The 23,356-nt window shown below is 45.3% G+C and overlaps 2 protein-coding genes across 8 annotated transcripts in view; both read right to left on the bottom strand.

The window, feature by feature from the left end:
- LOC118314126 (NACHT, LRR and PYD domains-containing protein 12) overlaps positions 1-23,356 on the bottom strand; it is a 593,122-nt gene that overhangs the window by 80,891 nt on the left and 488,875 nt on the right. The gene's annotated exons all lie outside the window — the stretch shown is intronic.
- Positions 5,814-23,356, bottom strand: part of arid3c (AT rich interactive domain 3C (BRIGHT-like)) — a 50,281-nt gene continuing 32,738 nt past the window's right edge. For 2 of the 3 annotated variants that reach the window (XM_035640349.2, XM_035640350.2), the window contains 6 exons: positions 23,058-23,130; positions 16,307-16,490; positions 14,373-14,617; positions 12,819-13,076; positions 11,450-11,539; positions 5,814-10,252 (listed from right to left, as the gene is read on the bottom strand). In XM_035640349.2, the coding sequence (XP_035496242.1) occupies positions 10,083-10,252; positions 11,450-11,539; positions 12,819-13,076; positions 14,373-14,617; positions 16,307-16,490; positions 23,058-23,130 (1,020 nt within the window). In that variant the 3' untranslated portion in view covers positions 5,814-10,082. The remainder of the gene's footprint in view (positions 10,253-11,449; positions 11,540-12,818; positions 13,077-14,372; positions 14,618-16,306; positions 16,491-23,057; positions 23,131-23,356) is intronic. The other variant, XM_035640351.2, reaches the window with a different exon arrangement.

Raw genomic sequence — 23,356 nt, 5'->3', positions numbered from 1 at the left:
CCGTCCTGCGACACAACGTCTCACTACTTGTTCTTTACCACTGACCGACGTCATAATTGCTGCTAGAGGTCCCTGTCAGTTACAGCGTGTCGGCCATATTTGCCATTTGGAAGGACAGGCAGCTCCATAGGGTGCACACCATCAAAACCCTCTGTGGAATCTGGGAGAGATTTGGAAACCGGAATCAGGAGAACATACGAGTCATAGTGAGATGTGAGAGGAGACACTTGGCCTGTCCACGTGCTGCTTTTGTACAGGTCAGGGTATTTTAGCAACTTTTTATTTACACTGTAAATGCACATTTTACCCTGCTATTTTTTTTTACATCATCTTTTGATGAGCGCGACCTTTGAGCCGAGTCCTACAGGAGCACGTTGAAGAAGTGCGGATCAGCCGAAACGCCCTTATTTGGATCAGATACAACAACAAGTCTCTCCGCGCCTTCTAATTGGTTCTCACAGAGACAGAAGGAAACGGGGTCACACACCCGCGCAGGCCCGAACAACAACAAGGAGCCTTTATTAAGTGCAGCGCAGTTCTGACTGGCAGCGGACGGGCGAGATCCCCAATTATTGGTGGAATGAAGCAGCAGCTGTTGGCGCCAGTGAGGCGGACGTGAGGCTTGTTAGGTGGAGGGAGCACCTCGGGGAGCTTTCCTCCCCCGTCTGTCTGGGAGCCTCGTTACCCACTCGGCCTCTGCTAAGTGAAAAGTTAGGAATCAAACCAGTTAGGCAAGATTTCCCTCTTCACTTAAACTGTGTGGCATGACGGTGTGGTGGTTCTCTGTGTCCATGTCAGATTTGTTCAGGTATTTGTGGCCTGCTGTCCTGCGCTGTGCTGTAATGGTCATCGCTCACACTGTTCGTCGGCCTCCATCCTTTACAGGAATCAATTGATTTTGGCCGCGAGAATCCAAAAGAGGAAATCACACCGAGCTATCTGGGACTATATATGAAGCGCAACCCGGGGGAGTCTTTCACGAAACAATGATATCGGAGGAGTTCTTCTCGCCAATTTGTTTAGAGAATTTCTCCATCACTTTGCCACATGTGCTTCTCTCTGCAGTGAAAGGTAGAAGCCGCCCACAGGATGGGTTTCATTTCAGTGTCCAAACTACTGACGTAGCTCGTCAAAACTGAAACGTGTGTCTTGGAGTTCCCTCCAACCGGCTCCCGGCCACTCCAGGTACTTCAAGATTCCTTTATATGTCATCTTTATGCTCCACATAAAACACCCTAACCCTCTTATTTACCATATTCCCAGTTTCCAGGCCTGGGACTCGCAGATTTTACTCCTCTTACAGTAATAAGACTATATTGTGTTAATACTTGATTCTTGCACTTATTGTAATTTGCTTTGGACAAAAGCGTCAGCTCAATGAATGTGATGTAATGTGTCCCTTGCAGTAAACAAGCAAAACTCTACCGACTGGTGTGTCTGTTGTATCGCGGCCATGACACACAAATAGGACCATGACCTCTCTGTCGTCCCTCCACATTGCCACTGGCAGCAGGACTCAGTGGCCACTTTCCCCCGGAGCGGCTTTCACCAGAGCCCGTTCTGACAGAGACCACGTTCTGCCGGCAGACGGCTGAGAAGCTGAAACTCACCCAGAGGCAGAATGTGGAGCGGCTGGAACCAGTCAGGGCGAGTTTGTCTTGAGGAAGAACTGTCACAGAGCAGATTACTGATGTGGAACAAGGCATTGAAAAAGAAATCGCTGAGAAATGTCCAGTTGAAATGTCCAGTTGTCCAGATGACCCCTGACCCTAGGTGCCAGACACTTTAGGGTCAGGGGTCATCACTGCTGACGAGACAGGGGAGGAAGCCGCTTCAGGTGGAACCAGCGGAGTTTCCCCGACAACGTGAACGCTGCAGAGTAGCGACGAGCTCGAGACCTACGACCGGGAGAGCTGCCGAAGCTCTGGAGCTTCTTCACCGCCACACTGACCTCTCCTGTGTGGCTGCAATTCTCATCTCACCCGCGATGTCACCGTCGAGCGGAGCCACAGAGGACACGCGTGACCGCGACCAGAAGAGGTCAGAGAAACACTTGTGCTCAAAGCTCATCACCTCGCCGCGGCCACACTCCAGCAAACGACTGCAGCTGCTGATACCTGTTGTCTGTTTGAGTCTCAGGCACTGACCCCGCGGAGCGAGAGGGCTGTCGTTGAGGTCGCGGCGGTGACCAGTTCTTGAGACGAATGGGAGTGAATTTGGTTGTCGGCTGGTTTAAATGACACCATCAAAAATAATTGCAATAATTCATTTGTCCTCGTCCGTCTTACTGTAGTGTTGTCCAGGTTTGTGAGACGTGCTGGCAATGACGCGACACGCAAAGGCCCCTTGACTTTGCCACTAGCACACGTTCTAATGTGTCGGCGAGTGAGGTTTCGATGAAAACTGCCCTTCCAGACGCCAGCCCCTGGGTCAGCTCCCACAATGAGCAGCACTTGACAGGAAGGTATTTGTAGCAGAAGCAGACTCGGATGTGGGCGGGACGTCTGCTGCGACCGGTTGGTGGGAGTCTGGCAGTTCGATCAGAAGCTCTGTGATAAATTAAACTCCACAGTTTTCATTGGAACATGTTGCAGGTTTTCTGCGGCTGCACGTCTCCCCGATGAGAGGCCTGTATTGTCCCACAAGAGCTGTGGCGTGTGGAGTTGTAGCTCCTCCGGACGGTGGATGAGAACTATCACGTTACCTTTGAACATTCGTCGCTTTTGGCTCTTTTGAATTTGATCCGAGACTCAAGCTCGACCACAAACGGCAGCTCACCAGCAGATAAAGGAAACCTGATCTGACGGATGGAGGCTGGGGCGTCTCCGACATGACCATGATGAAGTGAAGCTGTGTCAACCACGGTGTCAAGGTAACGACTGAAACAAACAGAAATCCATGATTCAATCGAACGCTCCGATACCATGTCCTCACGATCAATACAGATTTTTTTATATAAAAAAAGGTTGTGCCTTTCTTTAATATGCACGATAGCAGGCCAACATACGGAACATATATTATCTAAAGGATACATATATTCCCTCTTAAAACCCCCATAGGAGAACATGAGTGGGATTATGGGAATTTAAATTGACTTGATTACTTTGTAATCATGAACTCTGCTTTCTTCCTCAGGTGACTCTTAGTTTGACACACAGGATGTGAAGCATCGCACACGTGTCACTTCCCTTCCCCGACATCCGGAAGGGGGGGTGGACACGGATCCCACCACCTCGCCCCCGAGGTCATTATAGAACCATGAGAACTAACATAGAAAACACGAAGAACACAGAAACAATAACTGAACTGTAATGAACATGCTAAAAGAACCCACGAACCCCTCGGGCATAACTCATAACTCCGTAAGCCACGCCCCTCGGGACGCCACAGTATTCGGTATCAAGGTAAAAGACAACTAGGGTGAGGTCGAATTGTCAAATTGTCTCAGGAAATTTCCTAAATCTTGACGTGACCCGGAAGTATTTGATCAGCACCATGATAAGAGCTGTTCAGATTCTCATAGGAAAGGAGCTTCAATGCTTCATTTCCCATCTCCTTCAGCAGAGGACACACTGGAGCAATTCATTGCGGCGGCGATATTTAACGTGGCGCGCCATGCACGGACGGAAGAGGGAGAGTGTGAATATGATCCAGATGTCAGTTACTGTTACATATGAATCATAACATCTGATGTCACACGGTGGTAAAACACTGAAACATGCTGATGGAGCCGCTGAGGTTTTTGTAGTCCATCTTCTGAAATGTGTAGTTTCACCACGACAGACGCATCAACAACATCCTCCGTCACATGACGACGTAGTTTACTGAGAGTGGAGTCGGATTCTCTGAGCAGCTGTCGGCTTTTCCTAAGTCCTATCAGTCCTCCTTGACACCTTTCCTTGACCTCATGACCTTTCCCACTGAGGTCAAGGGATAGTAGATGGGAATAGTAGAGAAGCATAACAGGACATGTGCTCAGACTTCATTACATGTGGAGCGACTGGTCAATTTCCCCCAAACATTTTTTCTGTCCGTCTGCTCACGACTGCGAGCCAACACCTTCACCGCAGATGGATGCTTCACCTTATTTTATAGTAGTGTTATCGATCAGCGCCGTGCTTGTCAGTGGTGCATAAAATTAACACTGTGTTACAGGGGCATGGATTTCTGTCAGCCGCTGACAAGATAACCCATTATTGGAAGACTTCCTCTAATTTGTTTTTGTTTATTCAGAAGTATAAAGTAACATTCCGCCCGCCCCAATAATAAGTCTATTGCAAATCCTTGTCGCCCCATCGATGGCCACTAATCTTGGCTGCTCCTAATTACATGAGGATTCTCAGCGTTAATTAACCAATCTTTATCCCATTTCACCTGCTTGATGCTGCACTCGCACAAACCGCACCGGCTGAACCGTGTGCGTCTGCTGAGCTGGAGCTTTTCCGTTTCCTCACTTTTAAAGGACAAGCAAATGTCCTTTTCACAAGATCACTTTAGTGGCTTTTTAGGACTGATATGAGAAATGAAAAAAGACAAACCTAAACCGACTTGTGATGTGAGGTAGAGGCGCGGCTCAGGTGCTCCGATGTCTGTCACAGACAAAACCTCCAACTGAGTGCTGAACCTAACGTGAAGCCAGTGTGAGGAATATCGAAGGACTCGCAGGAATCAACCGGGATGATGTGGAAACGTGAATGATCATCTCCAGCTCACGTTGTCACACAACAGACAAGAAACACGAACAGGTTAAGAATGATGATGATGATGATGATGATGATGATGATGATGAAGTGCATAGTCCGATCACTTGGCGAAGAACTCTCTAACAGAGCCGGGGCGACCCTCCGGTGTGTCGACGACCTCTGACATCAGCTGATTCACTGGGGACATGTTGTGAGCTGTCAGCACAGCGACGAGCTGTTTGGAGACAGTTTTCAATTATTGGAAGTAAAAGAAAGGAAACGAAACGGGAGAAGAGGGAGATTTTGAATGCGATCGTCTCAAAATCGGCGGATGTTGGTCGTGACAGAGGAGGAAGCAGATCCAGTCAAAGAGCTGTCGATCCGAATCTGGCAGGTAACATTAATCCCTCGGTCAACGTGCTTTCATTCATATAAAAAAATAGCCTGTTATCTTGAGATAACGTATTAATTCACATAATAACAGCTTAAAAAATATATGATTCAATTTGATGAAGTTTTAAGTATAAGATTTTCAAGATATCTGACATTTACATGGAATGAACTGTCTCGTTCCATCAAAAAGAACATTCTCAATCTAATTATGATCAAATTCTTTCATCTATGGTACATTTACCCTTTGTGGCCCACGGAGAAATAACTGGATCTCAAAGGAATAAATGAACGCTTCAAGATACAAATGTATTTCAAATGTTTTCCGGATGTTGAAAGTAGTATTTGGTTTGGTATTTGGGAGGTTAGGGATGTGCTGAGAAAGATTCCAACAGTTATATATGTTAAATGTTAACTTTGCCCAAATATCCCCAGGTCCTGAGTTTCTTTGCCAGTCCATCTAAAAACTAAAAGTGACGATGGAAAGGAGAAAGTCATTTTTGTGGAGATTGTTTGTTTTTTTGTTTTGTTACATGAAAACCATCAAAACTACATTTTATTGCAGGATTTGAAAATTACAAAAGCAAATAATCAGTATACAGTGATAATGTGTCTTTTCTTCCCAAAGCCAAATGGCAAAGAGTCGCATATATATATCTTGAATATATATTGAATATATATATATTATTATTATTTTCATTATGAATTGTACTGACAAGAACGACCCAGACAACATTTCACTGAAGTTAAAAGCATGATTTTATTTCTAAAATCACCACAAGTCAAATGGCAAAAACAGGAAAGGATCTCTTTCACCTCTTTATGTATATTTGAACCCCTGAGCACCACAACCCAGCATTCCCACGATGCACTGGGTTCCTCCGAGATGAACCAAAGGGAAATTAAAAAGAGAAACATTTAAAGCTTCATACACAGCTAATAAAGCGCTTAGTGTCTAAAACTACCAGCATAGCATAGATAAAATACAAAGTAAACAACATCTTATTTGATTAAATAGGTCAATGGTTTTTTCTTTTTCTTTTTCGTCTGCATGCAGAGCTGCTGCCTTCTCTTCGCTCGTCTGCTCTGCTGTTGGTTGAGTGAGTGTGGTCCCTCTCGTTGGCGAGGAGAAGGTGATGCCACGCTGCATCTGAACGTGTCACGAGGTCGGCTCGCGAAAGGATGTACTCCAGAAAATATTGGGAGGATGTAAAATGTACAAAAGCACCAGGTGGTAGGTGAATCCCTTCGCAACGTCTCATGTACAGTCTCTGCATTTGACCTGATGACCTTCATGTGACGCAGGCTTTTGACGTTGTCAATAAGACAAATGACATTTCTGGCAACACTGGACGCCCTCAGATGACTTCTCCCACTGCATCCCTCTATCAAGGTCGGATAAATGTGAGTATGTGTCTGAGGCAGATGATAGAAAAAAGTTATCTGAGCTCTGCCAGGACAATATGAGCACCACCACCACCACGGCTGGAGCAGTCAGGGGAGGTCGGTGACATGGATTCAAAGATGCAATATCAAATTCGTACATCAGAAAGTGTTTTCTTTTGGACCTCTGCTTAATGTACCTGCACAACAAGTGTCTGATTGCTGAAGAACACATCTGGAGTGGAATGAGAATCATACAGCACGACCACCTTTCAACAGCTCAACTGACGGCCGAGGAGTCGACTGACGATTGTCGTCTGCCGCACGATTGTGTTTGCACAAATTTCAACATCACCGTCTACAGTCACACAATTTATAATCATCTTGGTCACCAGCGAGCGACCTGGAGCATTACACACCGTCATCATCGTCAGAGCAATAAAAACAGTGAAGAGTGAACAATGTGCATGAGGAAGAGGAGGAGGACGACCACACAGGCCTGTTTGTCCTGGGTGGCATCACACAAACGGTCATCAGTAAATTCATGTTAAAGGTGACATATTATGCTCATATTCAGGTTCATACTTTTAATTTGAAAAGGTTCACATGCTCTAATGTTCAGAAAAGGCATCAGTGTTCTCACACTGCCCATTCCTGCAGCGCCTCTTTTCACCCTCTGTCTACAACGCCTGGATGTATTTAAGCCCCGCCCTCCTGATAAACCCCAGTCTGCTCTGATTGGCCAGCTGGCACCAGTCTGTTTTAATTGGTCAACCAATTTCAAAATGAGTATGAAATATCACGCCCCGTCACCAGAGAAGTGGAGATGCTCAGATTGCAGGCGGAGTTACTGTGACATCACAGTGGGAGAGAAATGTGGACCAGTGGTTCAGAGCCAGGCTGTAGGGTCTGTGGTCTTTGTTCACAGTTTGTGGGCCGGCAGGCTCCACAGATACACACACTTATGTGCACAAACACTGAAAAAGTAAGTTTTTGCATAATATGTCACCTTTAACCTTCCTGTTTTGTGCAAGTGGACATTTTGGCCCGATGGTGTCCAACCCTCAGACTCTGTCATCCTCACACAGATCCAACCCGTGACGCCGTCTTCCTTGTTGTGCTCATGTTTTCATGCAGATTGGATCTGTTCTGGTGCACAACAGCCAACAATATAAGAAAAAAAACACGTTGAACATTTTTTGCCTAATCCTCTAGTATAATATATTGTTATTTCCTTTGACTGAGAAGCATTTGTATTCACACAAAAATGGATATGAAACACCATGAGTACACTGGCAATTAAGATCGTGGACTTATTCATTGGCACAGTCTATAACAAATGAGGTAGATGTGTATCAATAAAATATTCCCTTCTTTGGTATAATCACACAAATAATGACAAATTAAAAAAAAGAATCCAGTGATCTGTTGAAGTAAAACATAGATTTCAAGTGGCTGTACAATAAAAATGAATGAAATTCATGAGGTATATCTTGTATTTATAGTTCACTATGACTATATACAGGTAGATCGGTGAGGTATCTGCATTCAACAAGTCTTCAAAAAGTGGTGGAGCTGAATGCAACATTAGTAGGATCACATATAAAACATAATAAATAAAATCTGCAGGTAAATGCTTCAACAGACTTAAGAATAAAACCCCACATGTCTCCAAACTGATCACCACGTCCCTCCGAAACAAAGACCTCTCATATCCCTATGAAAGCAGAAGGAGAAAGAGAAGTGGAGAAGGAGAGGCTCTCCGATGTTCCACACAACTACATTGATAGAGAAAAGGAACCTGGATTCTATTCACACTATAAAACAACATGGTGAATGACGACTACACTTCTTCTCTGACTGTACGTCCGTCCAGCTGCCGCCCGCAGGCCGGAAGTGCACAACTCTTTATCTTCCACGTTTGTGCTTCGTCTGAATTCGTGAGCAAAACATTGCTGATCCTTTTCTGCATCGTGACTGTGCGTTGCAGAAGATCTCTTTACATGATCGCCGCCCGTCTCGCAAGCGTTTCTGACCACAACCACGACAGTGGAGCAATGATGTCGGTTGCAATATTCACCCTAACGGATGAGGAAAGCACTGGACCGTGACAATGCTCATCCCCGTCGTCCTCCCGTCCTTCACCTGTCGCAGAGACAACTACAGGATGTTTCAGATGTACTGTCCTTCACGCCATGGCGATGAACAGGTGTGTTGGGATCATCCAGCTGTTCATATGTTTGTTATCCTCGATGCCCAAGTGATTTGTTGTATGATCAAAAGAACGTGTTCACTTATTTTGGACAGAACTGAACAGACTGTAACTGTCGCTGGCTTTTTCATCTGATGATACATCTGATGCATCGTGTCCCAAAGGCCTTTGATCACAAGCCCGTCGTTACTGTGGTAACTTTGTGATAATCTTTATTTTATTTTTTTTTATGGGATGTTTATGTCCCACAATGCAATATAACACATGTTGGGGCCTGTTCCACCTGGTGAAGTGTTTAAAGCATAGCAGGGTCAATTGTCAAACCATATTTCTTTTATTATTTCCATCATCTGAAGGTCAAGTTAATGAATAATGTGGCTCCATCTTGGTATATGACATACACTTCTTATATTCCATACAGCCATGGATGGTTGGCGACGTCTTTGTTTATCTGAGCTCAGGTTATTTTGTCCTTTTGAACGTATTCACTTTTCTTTTCTATTTTTTCGTATCCCATGTGCCACAAAATCTTGGTAATCCACCTCTCTGTCGGATTATCAAGTGGACTGAGCTGCTTACTACTTTGAGTAATTTGCTGTATTATGTTTTTTGAAACATACTGGAACATATGTATGGTAAAAAATGTGAGGCCTTTTAGTTTTAAACAGATGATTGAGTTGATTTCACGCTTCGATGATGCGAATCGTGAAACAGTAACGGTCACAGATGAAGTGACACAGTGAACCTGGGGCAGGGTCAAGTGAATCTGACCCTGATAACACCTGGGTGCAGGTTCTTTTGGGGACAGAATGTTAGTTGCCAGTAGATGAAGAGATGTTTTAACACTATGTACACGGTTCCATTGACAAGTAGGAATTGTGTTCTTGCTGTAATTATCAGGTTTGATCATCGGTGCTGGACACGTACCAGCAGTGACTGGTTTTCTTCTTTGGTATCAGCTGTGAGCGGCACGTGTCCCAGGTTTGTCAGGAAGTCTAGAAACACGAGCGTCAGCCGCTCGGCTGCCTCGTCCTCTCACTGCATCGCTGCGCGAGAGGAGAGGCTTCATCCGGGCTTAAAGTGATGGACGAACGCTCCTTTTGAACTGTTCTACACTGGACAGATCCGACAGACGGTGGCATCACACACACACACACACACACACAAATGTTAAATGTCCTCAAAACACCGAGGAGGGGGGGGTAAGAAGGGGGGGCGGATCTCTCGTCAAAGTGTTTAATCTGTAAATACACGTTTGCTGCTTTTCTATTTGTTGTTCGGCGACCGAGCGGATGGACAGAAGGTCGCCTGCGAAGCTACCGCACTCTGTCTGATGACCACGTGTCCAACCACCCGAAGGGGGCGGCGCTCCTCCCCCGAGGGGCGGGAGGACGCGGCGAGGAGGGGCGCGAGACTCAGGGGGAGGAGTTTCTCAGTCCGTGGAGTGAGGACGAGGAGGACGATGAAGAGGAGCAGGAGGGCTGGAACTGTACGGGACTGCTCTTTCCCTGAATCGGACAGCCGCCGCGTTTGCCACGGTGTCCCGCCAGCCCCGCCATGGGCGCCTGCCGGGCGAAGAGGGCGCCTGAGGAGCAAACGTCAGGTCTACGTCAGCGTCAAACCTCGAACACTGTCGTCACATCACTCCTTAAAGGACCAGGCCACTGCCAAGCACTGTGATTATAACCTACATGTGGACAGGTGAAAACTTAAAGGAGACATATCCCGCTCGTTTCTCAGGTGCATCATTGTTAGTTACAAAGGTTTACGTGCTCTCTGTAACATGGCGATGTCATCATGTTACAGACGACTGACGAGGAGCTTTTACATACTCGGAAAACCTTCATAACACTAGATGGGAGGGGAATAACTGACAAAAATAATACGTCTCCTTTAAGTGCGTAAGAGAATCCACTGTCTTATTTTTATTGTCTGACTGACACGCCCGTCCTCCCGTCACCACGACAACCACTGAAGGTCTTCGCGTGACTCGTCCCTTTGTCTTACCCCCGTTTCACAGAGCACGTGTCTCTTTTGAGTTTGGAATTACAGTATTGTATATGTCATGTACAATTTTTGTAATATCATCATTCTGTCTTTTACCACTGCTGCTTCTGTTGACTCAATTCAATTACATTTTATTTGTATAGAGCCAAATCATAAAGTACATTATCTCAAGGCTCTTAACATAGTGAGGTCGACACCCCAAGTCTCTCTTTGTGTTGTATGTTCTATCAATGGGAAAGACAAATCGAGACAAATTGTGTGATAATGGTTAAGTTATGACTTGACATAACTTTGCTGGCTTCGTGTAATTTAAATAATAATTCATGTCCGATCCTGAAAGGGAACAATTTGGAGAGAAAAAAAATCTATAACAACTAAAATCAGACCTGTCAAATTCTAAAACCAATAATTAACGTGTGCACCTTTGAATTTGAGTCATTTATGAAAAATAACAAAAAAAAGACAGTCATCTCACGCATTCTTATCTACAGACCAGAACACAGAGAGAGGCAGCAATTACTTCAATTCACAGCTACCTTCATTGACACACGCACACACAAGGCAGGCACATAAGACAATAAGCTCCATCGACCCCGGATCCACAGGCCCAATTTTGAGATATTTAACTTTTTTAACCATATTGGACTGCCACTTCATTACAATGGATTTTATAGCAAAGACATCAAATTGCGTGGAGGACTAAGCACCGGGGTGCTGCTATAACTTATTGAATTTCCTGCCTGCAATTACATCAGCAAACGGCCCCTCTATTTACCTGTGTAGACAACTCCATTTATTTCTATTGACATGTTGATGCTGCTAATGCCGTTGGTAGACAGGTTCAATGCGGTCTCTTGTCTATCATCTGTCAAGAGAGGGGGCAGAGAGCGGAGAGGGAAAAAACTCAATATGAGGCATTTAGAAAGAGAACAGAAGAAGCAGGAGGAGGCGCCCCGGCGGAGTAGTGCTGATAATTCACAGAGTGACAGGATGAGGACGGCTCCATCAAAGAGTTCTGCGGAGAGAGAACTGTCCAAAGAGGCTACGGCCGTTCCAACACGTCGCCTGCGGATGAATCCTATCGCGGCGCACAGTCGGAAAGACCTCGGCACAATAAATGTGACGGGCCGGTGTCTTCGGAAAGGGCTGCGCACAGTGATCTCAGAGGGCTGCTGCGATATCAAACCGTCTGTAAACACACATTTATCATCTAATTGCATCTGGGTGGAGGCAAATAATAGTGTTTGGAAGGTAATCTTTAAATGACAGTGTTTATAGGTGAGAGCCAGGCCCAGACGGCCGGCGTGGGAATTAACCTGAGAAAGATTCTCACTCATTTCTCCGTCGCGCATCAAGTGCAAAGCACGCTATTATGACTCAGACGAGCGGGGCAGCGATGCAGACAGAAATGATATCACACTCGAGCAGATCGGCCCTCATTCTTCCTCTGGCCTCTATCATTAAGTCGTGTGTGACTCGTGGCCGCGGCCGCAGGCAGACGGGCCGATTCTGCCCGTGGTCACGGAGAGCTCCCTCTTCATAACGCCGGCGGAGCTCAGCCTCCAAATCACACGTTGCTGCATGATGAACTACGTGCACATTAGCGGTTCAGCCTCTCTGGACACTGTGGCGGCAACACCGGTCACGTTCGTCCGACAAAATCACACATTACATTCAGGAGCACACTGTTTCAGCACATCGCGGTTTTATTACATGCATTTTTGAAAGTCACAAATGAAAATACCCAAACCAACAATGTGTTGTACACAGTGTGTGTGTGTGTGTGTGTGTGTGTGTGTGTGTGTGTGTGTGTAGGTGTTTTTAAAGGGCTTTCGACAGTAAGTCCACATCAAACAACACTCGTTCGTGGGATAAATTCATTGTTGCTTTGGGTCTTTTCAAGAGATTTGTTGATAATAATAAAAATATTGAATATCGTCAGTCCAACCTTTCGACTGTGTATGAATATACTAGGTATCGTTTTATCTGTGTCCTCTGCCAATTTGTTCTTCTGGGAATCTTTGGGAGTTTTCGACAACCAAAGTTTGCGTTACACAATGTCATATTTTTTTGGTCATACAGCGGGAAAATGAGAAAGAACGACCTCAGCGACAGACCCGGATGAAACCGGATGACCGCCTCACCTCTGTTGTTGAGCTTGATGTTGAGCGGCAGCTGAGTGGCCATGGCCAGCAGGTTCTGCTGCAGGGCGTGCTGCATGATCCTCTGCTGCTCCTCCGCCACCATCATCATCCTCTTCTCCGGTGGCTCGCCGCCTTCCAGTTTCTCCCTGAGCTGCTCCAGAGCCGCCGCCTGCGCCGCCACAGCCGCCGCGTGGTGGCTGCTGGGCGACATGGGAAGGGCCAGCCGGCTGGGCAGGCAGCCGGCCATCATGGGCTCCTCTGGAGAGAACGATAACAACAATAATAATAATACATGTCATTTATAGAAGAACACTGTTCATAAACACACAGCGCCTCCACAGGACATGAGGTCATTTCCTTCTTTGTTGCTATGTAGACCATTTTAACTCCACTTGAATCCGTTGTACATCTCTTTCATTACACCACATTAATGTCACCTTAAGTGTTTTTGCGCTGCTCCTTTACATCTTGATGAAGCGGTTATCATTTTCCATATTGGATTTCCTTCATTGTTTTGCTTTCTGGTTTCTTGACATCGCCTTTTGTATCTTGTTGTTTCTCCATGTTAGCAGTGATAGAATCAAATCAGATATCTGTATTTATCATATGAGACTCACGACTCCACTGTAGGATAAAATCCTCTATCACAGTTTCTACGATTTGACATCGCAACTACCAGGAATATCAGGAATGTCTGTGATACCAACCTCGAAATTTTAATACCTGAAGAAGCAAAGTAGTTGTTTATGAGAGAGCTCACACATTTATAGAAAAATATCATTTGGCATTTTGGACGTTTGCAGCAACTGACGACGCCCCTTCAGAAACTCCTCCTGGGCCTATATGATGCAGGGAGATCGCTGATGGATGACATTTGTGTTTCCACCTTGTGAATAAAGTTCACTGCCAACACTGAAATATCTCCATGTGTTCAGGGCCACTGCGATCAAAGAGCTGCCGTGCTTTGTGTGGTGCATCGGTGCGTCTGGGAAATTGTCAGCGCCGATATGAGGAAGTGCAGCAAGATGTTTCCTCTTATGATCTTCAAGTTCCATATGTATATACGAATTAATGGAAGTGGGGCAGCTATTGTGAAATCAATTTCTGACATGCCGACACACCGACTTCTGCTTAGATGGTCGTGCAACGACGTGACCTGTGTAATACACACATGTGCAATCTTTGCTTCGGTCAAGTTTTCACAAAGGAAGGAAATGAATCATGAACTTCAGAGGGACAGAAATACATCTTGTGTATTTCGGATGCGACCCGCTGATTGCACCATGAACATGGATGTCTTCCACTGAGCAGTCATCAGCGGGAGTCATGGGGAGATGACGGACCAGCAGATCATCTGGCGCTTCCACAGTTACTGTACCCGGAGACGGAGTTCGCCCATGAAACCAACGCAAGAGGCTTCTTCCCCAAATATGATGAAAACACTGCACCAGGAACTCGGTCCCTGATCTAAACCGGGCACGAGCAAACACTTCTCTCTGCCGTTTGGGTTCAAAGTAATATCTCTTATCTCGTCTTCGTGCCGTCGTCATTTACCTTTCTTGATCCCGTGCACCTGGGAGAGGTGGCCGTTGTTGTGAGTCAGCGTCGGCAGGTGGGACATCTGCATCTTGGGCGAGGACAGGAGGGCGGGGGTGCCCGCGGGGGAGTAGTTGAAGATGGCGGAGCCGTAGCTCTGCCGACGGCCTTCCCGCCGGTTGCTGTCGATAGCTGCCTGAAGCTCGCCGGGGGAGCTCAGCCCCCGCTTTTCACATTCGTATGGGTAGAGGTACTTCATGTACCTGCGGCGGAGGAGAAGAGGAACTCGGTCTTTACTTGTCATCGTGTCACTTTGTCCCATGTGGTCAATCACTCAGCAATCAAATGATTTCTGCAAAACTGTCCCACCATGAAACCAGCACCAGTCACACTTCACCTTTTACGGCTTTACGAGGGAAAATCGAATGGTTGGAATTCCAGTTGAAATTGTTTGGTTCATACATTGAGCACAACTTCCACATGTAAAGTAGAATGTCCCTCGGTGGAGTCACACCTCTTATGAAACCACTAGATTGTATTTGGATCTGCACCAGATTGTACACATAGACATCAGTCCCCTGAATGCATGTAGGACTGTGTTCATGCATCTTTCACCAAGGTGAGTCTGCCCTGGACAGTGCAGATGTAGCCGTGACAAGCTACTGGGATTTTGATCTAGGATTCACAGGTCTATGATTGTTGGATGTCCGCATGTTGAAACTGGACCATCGAATGGAAAATGGTCCATGTAACAGCGTTTGCTGCAAAACCCAACAACTACTGCAAAAAGGAAACCGCAGGTCGTGAATAGTAATTCAAAATAAAAGAAGTTGTTATTGTCCCTCATCTCATGACACATGATGGGGACACGAGGGGTCGGACTACATCTACAGAATGTTACTGTCTTTAAAATGTCTTCTTAATCATATGCTGATTACTGTAAATGCATCAGGGCTTTTTTTGTATGTATTTAATGTAGATGACTATGTTCCTCCTCACCACTTGTTTTCATATATAAAACTACATATATATCGCCTAAAGTGGCACAACTCACTTTGTGAAATAAAACTCATACACTGACCAAAAAACACACATCCTGCATCAACAATAATGCAAAATGGCAACAACAAAAAAAAGTACATCTTCAACATTGGTAATTATCACGCCTTTAAAAAGATTGGAGGTAACGGCTCTTTAGAAAATCTTTAGAAGACGCTTCAGTCCATTTCAATCCCCGGGGGATATTACAGAATAATGAAGTGCAAACACTTTAGTTTTCTTTAGTCTTCTGCATCTTTAAAAGTATCTTTAAAAGAATTAATAACAATGTCTTCCACTATAAGTTAAAAGATGTGATTGTGAGGTTTAGGAATCTTGTGCAAACACACACGGCACTATGATTACCACGAGTCACGGCCGGGATCGGCTGGTGAAGACCACACATGACGACTGGGACGACACCGGTCTGGGAGTTGTCAGATTTGAATCATTGCAGATGAACAAAGCAACACAGGCCCGACCTAAAGTCACTAGTGACGATGTAGCAACACGTCAGGGTTCCCACTCTTTTCCAGGACATTTTCAGTGATGACCCAGCTGGTGATGTCACGAGTGCAGGAGCCTCCAGTAGATACCAGGGGCACCGGCGCACCAGCCTGAATCTCTTATTATGGATTATATATTCAACCACTGCTGCCTTGACACTGCCTAGGCAAGTCTTTAGCCCGAATGCAGCGATATTTTGTACATTTTAAAGTTAAATCCATCAATCTGGTGAACTTTCAGATGGTCGTTTTAGTTACCTTCATTCTCAACTCAAAGCAAAATGTTCTTATCATTTTCCAGGACTGGTTTGTCATGTGTCTGTCATTGTCCATGTCTTCTCCACGACTGGAGACGCCCCCGACGGTGTCTCGCTGGTGTGAGTGCAGGGCGTCTGTGCTCGTACTCACTGTGTTCGCAGAGTGAAAGCTGCACTGGTGATGGAGGTGGGGAGGTTAAGGCCTTTGGTGATCTCACGCCATATTTTCTTATTGATGACTTCCACTAAGCCGCCCTTTTCGGTGACGAGCTTGTAGAGCATGTAGAGATCCAACACCTGCTTGGCCATGATAGGAATCCGATTCACCGGAGTCCCTGCAGAGAGCAAACACAATATCCACAATCAATCCCATTAACTTCGGTTCCCCTCTCATCAATCGGCATCTGCGCCGTCTTATAAGGCCAATTTATCTTGAGCCAGTCAAATGTCTGACAGCTCAGTTAACGGCAGGAAATATAACTCGGAAAAAAAGAAGTTTCAAATGTCTCTTCTGTGAGTCCACTTGAAACTGACGAATTAATTAGAAATGTAGAATCTCTATGATATTATTAAATGAACAGACCCAAATATATAGTGACACAAAATTTAAATCGTATAAAAAAAAATGTAAGACAACAAACTGCTTATAATACACAGAATATACATAACAGACCGGAATTGGAATTTATAGTAATGACAGGAACAAAGCAGAAGGCCGACCCTCTGACTGACGGCCAACCCGCCTCCTTATTAGCAAACTAAAGGTGCTCAGATAATAATTTCCATTTGCAACTTGATGTGAAGCAATAAAGACGGAACGAGCGGCTCTTTGTGTGGATCCCAAAGTGGTTGACCCCGAGATAATTAACCTGCATTTTGCTGATAGAGTTCCATTGTGGCCATCGGATTTACCATAATAGCGATCAATAGCTGCAGAAATATAGTGCAAACAACAGCAGCGGGGTCTATAGAGCGAGGGGGGGGGGGGGGGGGGGGGCGCTCTGAAGTATCGTCTGAGGTGGTAAAACCACATCAATTAAGGCCAGTAATCACGACTTAATTTTGTGGTGTTGGCATGTGGACGAATGAGACACTATTAAAACAAAGGATTGATGCCCCCCCCCCCCCCTCCCCCCGCACAAGACGAACGGCCGCAGTCCGTCTGAAGCCGCAGTGTCTCAACGTCGCTCTTCAGAAGAGAAAGTGCAGAAGAGGCGTGATTTGGAAAAGAAAGAGGAGAGAAAAACAATGCGCTCGAACGGCCAATCAGAGTTTCGCAGCAGACATGACATGTGTTGCACCGTGCAAATGGCGGCACGGCGAAGCTCAGCGGCACAAATCTGATCCCGTCACGATGCGTCAGTGGATGTGGTCATTGAAGACAAGTAACAGTGAAATCCTGACAAATTCCATCGGGACTAATGTGGCACCACAGTGGCTCAAATTCCCCAAATGTCCTCCTCACTGCTGATTCTTTCAACAGTTGGACAGTGACCTGGACAATCTGTGGGGGGCCGGGGGGCCCGCGGCTCCTCCGTCACCTACCGGAGCCGAGACGACTGTTTTCGTAATGGATTAATCTGATCGGTTGTTTGGTCCATGACATGTCAAGAGATGGTGAAAAATGTCGACCGTGTTTCTCGAACCCTCAAGATGAGGATTTGTTCTGTCCACACTCCAAAGAGTTTTAGTTGAGAAACCAGAACATATTCACATTGAAGAAGATTTTGACTTTTTGTTTCATAAAAACGACTTGAACCGATTAATCGATCGTCAACATATTTGCCGATGAATTTAGTAGTCGACTCGCTGTTGCAGATCTACTTCCAAGGACTCGAACGCCATTCGACAGCACTCGCTCTCCTGGAACTAAATCTAACTCAATCCCGTCTGTTCTCCTCATCCACGAGTCCCTGGGTTTATTCTTTGAAACAAACATTTTAATGTTGTTTTTGCCTGTTTGATAAAATGTCTCTTGATTCTTGCACTTTGTGTATTATGTTCATGGTTTAATGGACTTATTGTAAGTGGGTTTGGACAAAAGCGTCTTTGTCAATCACAACGTCGCAGAGAGACAAAAAAATTGAAGTAAAAGTAGATGAGACATATACATTTGAAACATTGTAGTGGACCAACCTGTGGCAAATGTGAACAAGGAAAAAAAGATATTTGATTTGCTGACACATGGGCCATTGTGCAGGCAGCCAGGTCACTGTATCTGTAGTAGAGGGGAAACGAATGTGCCCCCGGTCAGAACTGTCATCGGAACCAATTGGAGGTTTCCAATGCGAATGGAAATCCTCCACTGACCCTCTGATGGTGAGTTTCTGATGCACATTCTTTGTTTTTGGAATGTATTTTTCAAATCCTTGTTTTGCAAATGTGTAAACACACAATGTTTCATCTCATGTGCATGTGAGCAAGTGGGTAAATAAGGAATAGGAACGTCAAACTACACCGAACTAAATTATAAACACAACACTTTTGTTTTTTGCCCCCATTTTTCATGAGCTGAACTCAAAGATCTAAGACTTTTTCTACGTACACAAAAGGCTCTCAAATATTGTTCACAAATCTGTCTAAATCTGTCGGTGAGCACGAGGTAACCTCACAGGTGTGGCATATGAAGATGCTGATAAGACAGCATGATTAGTGCACAGGTGTGCCTCAGGCTGGCCACAATGAAAGGCCACTCTGTGTGTGTGTGTGTGTGTGTGTGTGTGTGTGTGGGTGTGGGTGTGGGGGGGGGGGGGGGGGGGGGTAGTTGGACTTGGTTTGTGCGTATGAGGAATAAAAAATGTCCTTTAAAGACAAGCACAGTAACCAAAGTTAAGCACACACACACACCACAGTTAATGCCTGAGAGAATGGAGCCCCCCCCCCCCCCCCCCCTCCCCCCACAGCTCTTTATTACCACTGATTATGGGGAAAAGAAAAGGGCTCCTGTATCCACGCCGATCTATAAAACTATTATTTTGTTGAAGACACAATAGCCAACCAAACAGGTATTGAGGTGATAAATACTAGTCTCAGCCTTTGTCTGACAGAATATGAGGAGAGACAAGCCTCTAAAACAAGATTCATGTGCTTCCGATACCCGGGGTGATGTATTTGTCTCTCTGATTCCCTGAAAGAGAGATAAGAATAAAAGAGTGAGGCCGGAGACCTTTGTCAGCACAAAATATATTATCAGGCCATATATCATCATGGCAATGAGTAATGGTGGACAAGGTGGAAGGAATCCACTTTGCACAGAGTCTAACAGTCGCCTTCAGTCAATCCTTCAGCTGCTAAGTGAGGAGGAGTTTGTAATTGGAACAATGCGGATCAGGAGCTCTAGTGGCGCAATAATCATCTCCACGCTCGGCTTCATCGCTGATGTGTTCACTTTGCGCCGGGCCGATAATGAGATGAGATTTTCTCCTCCTCATTGACTTTGCTCTTTTAAACCCACGAAACCAACAATTGATGCAGCGTCACCGGGAGAAAAACCCCCACAACAACTGTTCATCCACTTCTGGTCGACTCCCTGAGCGAAGACGAGGAGTGAGGCGCGACGCACCAACTGTCAAACTTCACGGGACGCAACCATCCGTCTGGGCACATTCTGCACTTCTGACGGCTAATCAGATGGAAAGACACAAACTAATATGAATGTGTGTGTGTGTGTGAGTCTCAGACTAAACCAGAACTGTTAATCGATTAGTAATCGACTACTTAATTAACTATTTTGATAATTCATTAATTCATTAATCGGTAGTTTTAAAGAGAAAAAAAAGTCTAAATTCTCTAATTTCTGCTTCTGAAATGTGAATATGTTCTGGTTTCTTTGCTCCTCTGTGACAGTGAGCTGAAGATCTTTGGTAACAAAACAAAACATCATCTTTGTGGTTTTGGGAAACACCGCAACAGAATTGCACCACTTCATGAACCAAACAACTAATCGATTAAATGAGAGAAAAAATCGACAGATTAATCTGTGATGAAAATAATCCTCCAGATGTTTCAATATTGTGCAAATACCACATTCATTTGACATGTTGCATTTCATAATTGTCAGTCAGACTGTTCAAAAATGTTACTCACAGTGTACTCTGTAATCTGTAGTGAAATATATATGTATATATATATATATATGTATATATATATAAAGTAACTCTCCAAGCTGCCTGCGAGGCGGCCATTTTGATGTTTTCACTACCTTTTGGTTGACAGTTAAAAGCCGAAATGTGCAAATGAGCAGAACAGCGTAAAGACAAATGGTCTATACAAGTGAAACTGCTGCGTTTGAACTGCTACGCTTCACGTTTTGTGCTGCTCGTGCAGCCGCAGAACCTGAACCACGACTGCATGGCGCGAGGACGGAGGGAAGCATTAAAGCGAGGGAAGGGAAGCGGAGGTGAAAGGAGGAATATTTAGTGCGAAACACGGATCGAAGACGTGCTCACTCGTTTTAAAACAACTCTCGAGAAGCCTTTTCTTCTGCCTCGTGCGATTCTCAAGTAATTACGTGGACAAAAGTTCACGTATTTGAGGCGGGAAAGAAGTGCTGAGGGCGAAGTCCTCCGAGATAATAATCAATTAATAACCACAAGCCCGAGGCAACAGTAAATCACCCTGGGTATTTATCAACACACAAAGGAGGCCATCACGGCCTTTGTCTGCTGCGCGCTTGATGGAATCTCTGGATGACGACGTCTCTGCTCCCGAGGGCTGGGAACCAACACGAGAGAGCGCCTGCTGCTCGACGCCGTGTCAAGTGTCTGAAATAATCACCGAGGGAAAGGAATCAAGTCATCGCATCTGTAAAAAAATCACACTGACACGTACAACATGCAAACACTATCTGATATGAAGGGGATGAAATACAACTGGGAGCAGAGAGGAAGAACGACAGGGTCGATCGGAGGAGGACGAGGGAACCAGCCGTCCTCACGTCTGACTAATCAAACACGATTTTTGTTTTAGACTCAGTGTTTCCCATCAACCGCTGGACTGCGGCTTCTGCCGCCGTTTCTTAATGAACCGACACCACAAACCCATGGCAACACATGAGGTCTCGTCAGCGCAGCGTCAGCCGCTCTTTCCCTCGCTCTTGCTCGGTCTCTCCATCGGCGGCACTGCGAGAAATCGTGAATCCTGCGACTCGGTGGTTCATCAAAACATCAATAAAGTTTGAACCGTCGACGCAGGCAGAGCCCGCGTCATAGTCCCAGCTGTGGGCGTGCGCGCTCCTGCAGTTTTCAATCTACTGTATTCAGTGTCTATAGTCGTATGACTATGCAGGACGTCATTTTCATCGCATCACTTATGACACATTGTTTTTCTGCTCAATATAAACTTTAGATTCTCTCTTCAGCTCGACAATTTGGGTGAAAGTTGATCCTCTGGAGACGCCCGGCCAAGTCACATTCCCACCGTGTTTGGTTAAAGAAATCCTTTATATGTTGTTGAGTTATTTTGTCTTTGTGGCTCAGGAGGTAGAGTGTAATAAAAGTGATCAGGTCATCAGGTCTGCTCACAGAGGAGCGCCATGTGGGGCCCGGGGCTGCAGACAGTCCAGCCCACCTGGCCGGCATCTTCCTTGACAGTGATGTTTTTTCGAGAAACATCGATCGGGATACTCGGAGCGGTCCGCCACTCTGATCGCAGTTGTCAGAGGCTAACAGTGGAGATGTGCTGCCGCTGATCTGCTTCACACTGACAATGTCTCCCGACTCTAAGTCCAAAATCAATGTCTAATTGAGCGCTCCGAAGGCAATCCATACCGCCTCCAAACCAAGTGACCGCCCGACCACATCATCTGGCCGCACGCAGCTGGACTGTGGTCACATTCACATTTAGGGCATTTTTGTTCCATAATTTTCCTTTTATAAAATACAGTGTACGTGGCAGCACAATAGTTTTATTGTATTGTGTTTTATTTTTCAAAACATCAATAGTTTGAGAATTTGTGTTTATTTCATTTCTGACGGTTTTTTGTTACGTGACTGAGTGAAATAATCTATAACTCATTCTTCTTTTCATGGCTAGTGATTCTCTTTACAGCGTTGGGAATAAATATTATATTACAGAACAATTTAAAGTAATATATTAAACTGTATAATATAGTCTGGAAAATAATTCGTAGGGTCCGTATCCGAAAAATCCCATCTGCCCGCTGGATGAACGTTCAAAATACCAAACTCGCAAAGTGACCAACCAGGGGTATAAATACTGCGAAGGTGGTTGGATAACTGACAACAGGTGGTGAAAGAAACTGGCGGGAAACTGAACAAAGACGGGAAGTAAAGCAGCACATGGACGAAGGTAGAAAATACAACAGGAAGTGAAGTAAAGTTCAAGTCCAGTGTCAGTGTTTCAGTGAGGGACTCATACGATCTCACAAAGTGAAGCTGTCCTCTTCAAATTTTTAATCTTTAATCTTTAATCTTTTTTTACCCAAATATAAAAACACTAGTGTTGTATACCTGCATGTAGGGGTGGGCCATATAGCCTCAAAATTACATCACGGTATTTCAAGGAAATTTGCGATAACGATATTTATCGGCAACATTTTATTGTCATTTATTAGTGCAAACAGATTGAAGGGCGTTTTCCGTCCTTCTTTTCCAACTAACTAGCTGCTGTACCACTGTCAAAGATGATTTGACTTTTTTAAGGAGTCTAAACACAGATGTACTTCTCCAATAAAATCAGCAGCTGCCTGCAAGTCCTCACTGTGGGGAAACAAACTGCAAGTGGCCAATGAGAGCAGATGATTCATCACTTTGTGACGGGGTCTGTGAATGCCGTCGGCCCTTTCTGTGTGTGCATGTGCACAAGTGAGGAGGCTGGAACCTGCATCGAAGTTCCATAATCACATTGCATCATGAAAACCGTCTTAGGTGGAAATCACTTACCCCGCTTCTGCATGAAACTGAAGAGGTCGTCGAGAAACTCTTTGCGCTTTTCATCGTCATCCAGTTCATACAACTGAAAGAGAAAGGAAAGGATCAATGAATCATTTATGAAGCATTTCTGCAGAGGGAAAATCTTCTTTGATCAGTGGTGGGTGGGGAGTTTCCTGACAAGTGTGGTGAGCGACACAAGACTATTATCATCATTCAAAAATGTGATTCAGAGCCATAGTGTGACCACGCCACCCTGCGTTTGAAGGGGTCGGTGACCCCTTGATCTTCAAAAGACATGGGACACCCGC

Source organism: Scophthalmus maximus, chromosome 3 (assembly GCF_022379125.1).
Source record: "Scophthalmus maximus strain ysfricsl-2021 chromosome 3, ASM2237912v1, whole genome shotgun sequence".
Lineage (NCBI taxonomy): Eukaryota > Metazoa > Chordata > Actinopteri > Pleuronectiformes > Scophthalmidae > Scophthalmus > Scophthalmus maximus.
This window is presented reverse-complemented; position numbering and strand designations above follow the sequence as displayed.